Here is a 10,026-nt window from a genome sequence, read left to right on the forward strand (position 1 = left end):
TGACTTTTTTGATCTGTTCGCAGTTACTAACTGTGAACAGCTCCATACCTCAGGTTTGGAATTTTCACGCTTACTTTTGGAACAAATTTGAAAGTTGTATTATTTCGTTCATTTTTTTGATTTTTTATCTTAATGTTTTAAAATTTTCTTTTTATCACAAGATTGGTTGAATTGTAGTGATTATATTGTAGATTAATTAAATAGTGAAAATATGTGAGTAAATGTAACGTATTAACAATTGAAAATGAAAGTGAAAATAATTTTGACACATAGAACTGATTTTTAAAATATAAAAATTGAATCAAATAAGATTAATAATAATATTTACACAATTTAAATAGTCTCCTTATAAAGTTTCTTTGTTGCAATATAGAAGAAACCAAAGAGTAATTTGCCACTGAATATGTCACACTCCTTGAGTGTTTACCCGGCAAATGGTAGCGTAAATTGCTCCTTGTCTTCTCTTCAACTTCCTTTTGCTTCAGTTTGCTACTTTCATAAGAGGGATTGTCTAGTCATAAACCCACAATCTTCCCTTTCTAACACTTACTTGAAAGGTAAATCCAAGATAGTGGTAAGACGATGGATCTAACAATCATTTCTACGCATATACTCAAACAACTATATTGTTATTCTTCTATATAATAATGTTATATATAATTTTATATTAATATTTATTAGGATTTTTAATCAAATGATCTGCACTATGACCTAAACTAGATTTCCCGTGCTTGTTTCAATATTCTTATAAATGTTAAGTTAATATAAATGCACATGTAAATGTGTTACCCATGATAATTGTTTCACTAGTCTTGAGTCATAGCTTAGGTAAGTCGGGACCTAGATTCTCCATGTACTCGTGAAGTTGATTTCTCTTACCAAAGACTTACTAATTTCCATCTTAATCATCATCATTTTCATACCAAGTGTATTTCGATAATAGAAATTATGATCAAGATCTAGGATGAGATGAAAAATGGCGAATCATACCCATAAAAAAGATGCGGTTAAAGAGTCTCTTAGCTCGGAGTAATATCTCTCTTAGACTCTTAGTACCCATACTCAAAATCTTTTCTTATACTCTAATAGGATTAAAGGTTTGAACCTTGAGGTGATATTAATGTCAATTTAGCAAATCATTATTTTCTGTATTAATACTGCTATAACCTTGATGTTTATGAGTCATAGAATATGCACTAGATGCAAAGTCCAAATAAAACTTGCATTATTGTTGTCAATTTCTGTAGTTCTCCGCATTATATTACATTTACATTACTCTTCACTATCAAAGAATCATAAAGGAATTAATTCAATTTGAATCAATCATGATCATGGTATTAAAGTTATTCATTGTTAGTTTTCTGAAATATCTTTTCTCGAATTTTAATTACAATATAAACCCAATCAACTTACACCTAAAAAAAATTTAAATACAATAATATCTCGTTACCCCAATACGATTAAACCCACTAAGATGGAGTTTGGCTGTTTGGGATCAAATGTATGCACATACCTTATAATGATAACAAAGAGATCGTTTCAATAAACTTTTAGTAGCCACAACTTCACGAAAATAAACGGTAACTAATTTAACAAGTGATTTCTATATAATGTATTATAATTCAACCTATATGCAATAGAGTCACTAGCCACTTTCACCTCAATTCAAATACAAAAACATGAATTAGATGATGTAAATTATGTAATGTATTATACGGTAGTTTTTTTGGATTACAGTGTAAGCTGAGAGAGGAGTGAGAGGCGGCAGCGAGAATCAAACCCAGATTCATCAAGAAGAAAAACGATATATGCTCCAACTCAGACAAGATCTAATTCACTTAAATTTAAAACAAGGTAATATGCTATAATGATTTTCTAGAGTTCTCTGCTTTTACATGACACAGTTCATGTACAAAGAATCAATCTAATATAAATCATCACATACTTCTATATTTTTGTTCTTTACAGCCATTTTTTCGTCATATACACAAAACTTCCATCATTCTTCATTCTCCGGTTTCACCGCCTACCCAACATTCTTGCTCACAACTCGATCAGGCATCGATCAGGATGCTTTCATCCATGAACCAGCCTCAAAAACATAGTAAAAATTATACAAGTACAAGAAAAACCTGCTCCTGTTTCTAAGGATAGAAAAGTTTTGTAAATAGAAGTTCATTCCAAGTATCTTGCAATCCCGGCAAGCACCAATGTACGCAATCAGCATAGCTTTTCGGGTTAGCTTTCTGCTCGGGAGTCAGAGGACTCCATTGCTTCTTGTAGATTTGTGTGTGTGCATCTTTTCGGTAGCTTGATAGTTGAGTGATATTGAGAAACGATATGTGCGCCTTCGACTTGCTAAACTCTTCACCGATGACTTGCATTATGGTTTTACGAGAATCTGAACCCCAGTAGTTAGGATCTTTGATCATAGTTGTTTGATTATAGCAGTTGCCGCCTTCTTCACCTCCCCAATCTATGCTTCTGTACCCGAAAACATACAAGAAAATATTGTGTTTTAGCATCTTGCGCTATGAAAATGATGTTGTGTTATCTCCTTGATGATAAGCATCTTAGTTTCAATCAATCAATTAGGACTATATTTTTTGCAATTGGCCGAGTTATAATAATCGATTCCCTTGTTGAGAATTTAACTTGTATGAAAGATAGAAAGTTGGAAATCGAAGGATTTAAGAGAGATAGTGATTGAAGACCGAGGATAACCTAAAGGGCAGGAGCATAGTGCTAAAACAAGGCCACATCATCGTATCGTGAGCGTTAAAGGTTTTTGAGTTTATCACAACCGAAATCTAGGTAGTATTTACCGTGAAATCATCCGCAATATCCTTTTCGTGGCCGGTACAATGACCGTGAACGAATACATATCTTTGCACTATGGGTAGGAGGAAAATGTGATGTGAAGGATTTAGATTTACAAGTTGAGATGATGGAGAAGGTAAATACATAAAAACGACCGGTGAAACTTATCTATTACTTCATATAGATCTGTTGTGAGTTGTGACTAAGACTTTGACATTATTATTGTCGTTGTTCTAGTTGAGAATTTTTAACGTTTAAAAATGAAATAGATAAGGACATGATTTACCGTCAACTTACTTTGCATGAGTTGGTGACATGCTAGTGAAGAATGCTCTAGTCTTGTTTGGATCCATGTTTCTCTCGACCCATTTCACTACGCTCTTCATTGCCATCCGATAAGCATCTTCAGTCGAGAGCATTTCTATCTCTTGCTCCCCATCTTTGAACGATCCCTTCCTATAAGCAAATTCGCAATCGGTCAGCAAAAAATAAAACAACCATCATCATCATTATCATCCCAACGAATCCCGCCCAAGGTAGGGTTTTAAAAGGTAAGAAAGAAGGCAGACCAATACCCTCATCACAAGGAGGTTGCCTGACATATAAGGTTCCTGCGGAGGAAAAGCCTACAAAAGAAAAATAAAATCAAAGGTAGAAAAGGGTTCGAGTACATTACAAGATTTTGAACTCGAGACCAGTCATCCACCAGAGGTAGGTGTTAAACACCACAATATCAGCACCTTTCCAGAACTTTCCATGCGTATCTATGGATCCTTTGCGAACGATTCTATCTGATATTCGGTGTATGACAGCATCATCGGAGTTTGACTCGAGCAGGAAAGGCGCCCAATAGAACTCTATGGTTGCATTGTAATCCTGCAATTTTAACACCAGGACTAGATCAGATCAGCTTGTGCACATATATATGTTGGGCATATACTCCCTCCATCCTGTATAGATTGCATCAAAGAGAAAAATAGAGTTTTTTTTGAAAAAGTTAATAATAATAAATGAAGAGAAAAAATGAATTGTATGGATGAAATTAAAAGAGAGTTAAAATACATGGATGAGATTAAAAGAAAGTGGTGGGCTATTGTCTAAAAATAGAAATGATGCAAATTAGGTGGAATGGACCAAAATGGCAAATTTTGTAAATTTAATGGGACGAAGGGAGTAAATATATATTCAGATCATTAGAGTTTAATGTAACCTTCAATCTGAAGACTGTTAATGAAGAGTAAGAGCTTTCCATCACTTTCCCTTCTTCGGGTACTAATCTATGAAGAAGACAGATCATGGAAACATACTGACCCCGGTTTAAGGAATCACCAACGAACAACATCCTCTTGCCTCGAAGAGCCTCGAGCATCAAGGTTGCATTGAATCTGCATGATGATTATGCTATTCTTTAGTTATCGACTTTATATAATATTAACCATTGCAATAAACCGATCCCCATTCAATCGCGTGGCTTAGAGGTAATAAGATTAATGACCATATAACTTATTTTTAATGCCTAATTACATTATCCTTAGTGCTTACTTACCTTATTCTCAATGCCTACTTTCAATATTTTAAATATTCAACTAGTCTTTTGAGAGACATATGTTAACCCAACTCATTAAAGGTTAATGACTATTTATCGTATTCTTAATGCCTACTTATATTATCCATAATGTTTACTTACCTTATCCTTAATGCCTACTTTCAATATTTTAAATGTCTACTTACATTATTCTTAATGCCTACAAACAATACTTTAAAAAATATATAATAGACTGGTCCAATTAGAGATGGTCTCTTAAAGAAACCATCTCAAAATTTGTGTTAAATGTTAATGATTGCACTAAAGTTGACTAGTATGGAGATAATTAAGTGCCAATTTAAATAATTATATGCATATGAAAATAAAAAACTTTAAAGCTCCCCAAAGAGTAGTATTTGTAGACTATAGTAATGAACAACCCTAGACTTTTGCTCATCCCATGAAATGGATACATCATACATGTACGTGTACATGTACCCACAAACTAATGGTGTAAGTCTAGAATTGGTGAGAATCGAGTCTTGTCTCAATTGAGGTAAATATCAGTTTTCCTAAGAAAGGTACCCATAGATAAAATCAAAAATTTAAAAATTTAATATTAATAATTTTTAAATTATGTCTGATCAAATAAGGTCTCACTTAACTATATTTTAACTTATAAATAAAAAAAAATACAAATTAAGACCAATTGATAAATAATGCAAAGAAGCCTTTGTTGCAAAATGTTGGGGACCAAATTTGACAAGATTTGCATGCTTTGGTCCTAAAGGATGGTTGATTGAATCCAAACTCAGCAAATAGGGCCGAACAAAAAAGTAGGTAACAAAAGTGGAATGGGTTGGCCCAACTGGCCTGACCCATATGACTTCACTAATGCACTTAGTCACCAATTCACAATTCATCTTGTAAAATTTAAACGAATTTTATTAACCACGTACATAAAATAAACACACATTGTTGTGAGAGACATATTAGATATATAGGCTAAATAGTCTAATTAATACAAATTAAAAAGAAATAAAAATATAAATTTTTTGTTTTGAGATTATAGAGACAGTCTCTCAATAACCGTAAAATAAATGATGTAAAAAATGACATACTTAGGAAGATCACAAGCATTAGGTTGCCAACGCCAAAATTGATAATCCCTATCAGGGCGACCATGTTCTTGGCAAGTCAATTGAGGTTGAATATAAGGACATTCCCATTCTTCATATAATGGTTTATTCTCCGTATCTCTCACCCATTTTCCGTCGAATATATCGCAATTTTCCGGCGTCTTTCCGATCGCAAATGGTAGCTTTTTCTCTTTCCTTCCTTTTTGCTTTTTCTTCTCCTTCATCACAATTTCACCTACAATAAACACCCACAAAAATCAGCCCACTATTAATAAAATTCTTTGATACAACAAATAAATTTACACTATATTACTGTTGAAAATACTTCACAAGTAAGACAAAATCCTACATTGCTAAAATAGTGGATTGTGAACTTGCATATATATTGTACGAGCTAATCTTCCTATTACCATATGGTTTTGGGAAACAATGAACCTCACAAAGTGTATGTGCAAGTCAACGCTCTTGACTCGTGAGTTTGTGGGCCCGAGTCCACGGGTGTCCCGTGTCCACATGAGTGGGTCACGGTGAGATTATGTGACGAATTGTCACGGCCTAATATATTACATCATTGAAAGTGGCTCCTGATAAATTTAATAAAATCGCATATTGGTAGTTTTCCAACTTCTCCCACCTAAGATAGAGTTCAAAAGTTGATGTACATGATCTTATTGATATGACTAAGAAAGAACTTTATTTTCCATTAACTCTTTATTTATATATATATATATATATATATATATATATATATATATATATCAAACATTAGCAAGTATTAGATGCAGTTTTACATAAATAAAAAATATATATAATTTAATGAGTTAGAGAGTTATTTTAAAATAATATATTATATTCTAAATAATTTAAATGCGTGATAATTGTTGCTAAGTTAGTTCAATATCCTTAATTCCTTATATCATACATGTTCATTGATTTATCTCACTTACTCTACAAACTTATTCCCGAGGAGTCAAGCTAGGCTTCGTTTACCAAAACCGAGTCATTTAATTAAAAACCTTAATCCGCCTATCTTGAGTCATTTAATTAAAAATCTTAGTTGCCTAAACCAAGTTATTTAATAAAAAAAACTTAGATCTTTCGCCTAGGTCATTGTCCTTCCATTGACATTGATGTATAAGTGGTTTTATTAATTGTTCCCCAAAAGAGTAATTGAATTTATATTATAATTTTTATTGACTAGTCTTAATAACTCTAATTTTAATATTTTTATAATGTTTAGGATCTTTATAAATTTTCCACAAACTTTAAGTCTCATATATTTACTACTAAATTTATTTTATATATTTTCATGATACTTATGATTTCACGTTTTCTTCATTAATTTTACTTTTTAATAAAATAATATATTTTATTATCTAAAAGATTAAACTTTTCAGAATTATGTGAACATTTTCTATGTAAATATCAAATAGAAATGGACGGATTAGATAGCTACTCCATGAAAAAAATGCATGCAAGAACAAAAAGAAAACAGAGGTTTAAAAATTTTATAAAATACCACAAAAAATTTGGTAAAACAAATTTAATTGGTCGATGATTATCGATCAAAAAGATTAAATCTTGAAATACTAATTAGACCCAATTGATTAAAATTAGTGTAAATACTCTATTATATACTTCACCATTGTATAGTGTATACAAAGAATTAAGCCAAAAACAAAGAACGTAAACAAATTAATAAAATACCCACAAAATAACAAGAAAAAAAGATCGAATCTTTACCAAAATTGGAGTGAATTTTGGGGTTTGGAGAGGAATTATCGAGTGTTTGGAGATTTTTATCATAATTAAAATGTGAGAAAGTGCAGGATAAATCTTGACCGTATAAAATGGCAACAAAGATGATGAAAGCAAGAAGAGTGAAAATAAACGGTGTAGATATTCGAGCTTTTCTGACCATTTGATTCACCGGAGATGTAGAAGATGATAGAGATGCTTTCATTTTTATTTTTGTGTAAAATTGTTTTTTTGGGGTGGTTGAAGAAAAAAAGTTGGGTTTTTATGTAGGAAGAATTAGGGAAGTTGGTAAGAATATATAGAAATTGATTAAAAAAAAAAAAAAGTGAGAATGAATTTGTATTTTATAGGTGGATCATAACAAAGTTAGCAAGCTTTTTATTTTTATAATCACTTTTTGGAGTTTTAAGATTTTTATAAAAAGATGGCTTCCTTTTTAGTTTTTACTTCTTCATGATGAGGAAGAAGGTTCTCTAATAGTGAGCACGTTGAGTTGTGGACCCTTGTATCCTAGACTTCCATCCTTGATTATATCACCTAAATTTTGATAAATTAATCGATTAAAATACATTAACTCACGTTTGTATTGAGGTGTTTGGTAATTAACTGTTAGTTGTTGGTCGTTAGCTGTTGACTTTTTAATTGACTTATTTGACCAGCTGAAAATATTGTTTGATTTTATTGGCTTTTAAGCTAGTTGAAAAAGTCAGCTATGCCTATTTATAGAGATATTTAGTAAATTTAGGTATTAGTTGTTGGCTGTTTATTTGAGAAAAATTGAACCAACAAGACAAAAGCTAACTAAAATAGCTTTTTATTATAGCTTAAAAACCAGCTTTAATTTTTAATTGGCTTAAAAGTCATTTACAAAATAATTTTTTTAGTTGTTTGACCAACCAACAAGCTAAAACTTAAAATCCTACCAAAAAATCAATTTAAAAGTCAAATTCACTAAATTAATCTATTAATGCATGTTTTATTACACTAACTTAACCACTATTGTTTGTTGGGATAAATAATGGCATCCTATATGTATTTTATGAATGAGGATTGAGTTGACTAAAAGTTCAATTATATAGCCGTTGTTGTGATGATAATATAATAGAAAATTGAGCTAGAGAATAAGTGAAATGAAAAAATTTAGGTGTGATTCTTATGTAACTCTTAATCTCTCCTTACCTTAGTCGGTAACAAAAATATAAATAATGTTTGAAAAATAAAAGGGTTAGCTTTGTTAAACAAGTTCATGTATGAGAGTGAATTTGAAACAATTTATTGCAATTCCATTTCAAATTGATTTTTCTATTTTTAGAGAAGCTTGCTTATTTATGTTATGGAATTTTTTTTTTAGAAAAATATGGGTGACAACTGACAAGAACTAGTAATATGTAGAGTCGTGTGGGATTAAAGGGATAATATTTTTGATATAAGAGCACATGTATATATGAATAATCAATATCAATATATTTTTAAAAATTAAAACTAATCGATAATTAAAATATTAATTTATACTTCTATGAGCATGATTATAAATGACTCAAATTAAATTTTACTTTTATTTGCTTTTTTTTATTAAATTAAATCATCATCATTATCATCATCATACCCGGTGTATCTCGCCTTCCATAAAAAATTATGGACAGGGTCTGGAAAGGAGAGGACGGCGGCAACTTATACCCATGAAAGAGAGCGCAGCCAAAGAGTCCCCGACTCTAAAAAGAATTTTTATTAAATTAAATATATTTAACAAATTAAACTTATTATTCAAGAATGTTATTGTAAGATGAACAAGACGGGCCTATGTTTGTTCTTCATCTAATTTGGTCTGGGTAGACGTTATATATACCCAAAACTCATACTGATGCAGACCCAAACCTTATATTTTTAATAGAATCTAAAGTTATACACACAAAAAATTAATTCAAAACCAAATACTATTGAGTTAATTTACCTTATAATTTTGATTTAAATTCAATTTGAATTTTAGATCGAGTCAGATTTTTTTATTTCAGGTCCATACATATACATAAATTCTTTTGAGAGATCGTCTCTGATTTGATCAGTCCGTTATGTCTCTTAGTTTAATTAAATTTTGGGTTGAACATGAGAGACGTCTCTTAAAGAGAAGGTATATATATATATATAATTATCATTTTCATTTGTCCTTGTTTAGAAGTGCTACAAGCAATGAGTCTAAAATAATTAGTAGTTGAGCCTCTCCATTAGTACAGTTGGATACAAAATTACACAACGTCATGCATTGTTGTCGAGAAAAATATAATACACGATCACCAACTATCTCCCATGTGATGTATAATGTACATCATGATTAATGATGAACTAAGGGTGATTAATCTCTTCATTATTAAACCATATGAATATATATTAGCAATAAACAAACCCATTTAAATAATGTATTAGCACTTGGCGGCAAAGACACTCACAAATTGATTATTATAGATGTTTGATTTTTAACTTGAGAATCGAGTCTAGTTTCAATAACGACAAATATTATATTCTCCATGTAAGACTTGGGTTGGATTCTCATAGACTCTCTCCTAACTTTTTTTTTTTGTTCCTTTTAATATATTTTCTATTTCATTTGATTAACCTCAATTAAATTCAATTCATTTTAAATTTACTCATATTATCACAATTCATGTACTTATATCAATTTAAACCTGATCAATTCAGTTCTATTAAGTAATCACTGCAACAAAATAAATAAACTTTTCGCGACATAAGATTTAGTGGCATTAAAAAAATATCACTGATTTATATTTT

The 10,026-nt window shown here is 30.8% G+C and overlaps 1 protein-coding gene across 1 annotated transcript; it reads right to left on the reverse strand.

Annotated features, from left to right (window-relative positions):
* Positions 1-1,693: 1,693 nt before the first annotated feature.
* On the reverse strand, positions 1,694-7,554 carry LOC130804655 (protein trichome birefringence-like 33). The gene is made up of 6 exons (XM_057669177.1): positions 7,228-7,554; positions 5,467-5,719; positions 4,031-4,205; positions 3,497-3,696; positions 3,118-3,276; positions 1,694-2,484 (listed from the first exon to the last, which is right to left on the reverse strand). Exons 1-6 carry the CDS (start codon positions 7,445-7,447, stop codon positions 2,145-2,147), a joined length of 1,347 nt encoding a protein of 448 aa, XP_057525160.1. The 5' UTR covers positions 7,448-7,554; the 3' UTR covers positions 1,694-2,144.
* Positions 7,555-10,026: the final 2,472 nt, after the last annotated feature.

Source organism: Amaranthus tricolor, chromosome 17 (assembly GCF_026212465.1).
Source record: "Amaranthus tricolor cultivar Red isolate AtriRed21 chromosome 17, ASM2621246v1, whole genome shotgun sequence".
Taxonomy (NCBI): Eukaryota; Viridiplantae; Streptophyta; class Magnoliopsida; order Caryophyllales; family Amaranthaceae; genus Amaranthus; species Amaranthus tricolor.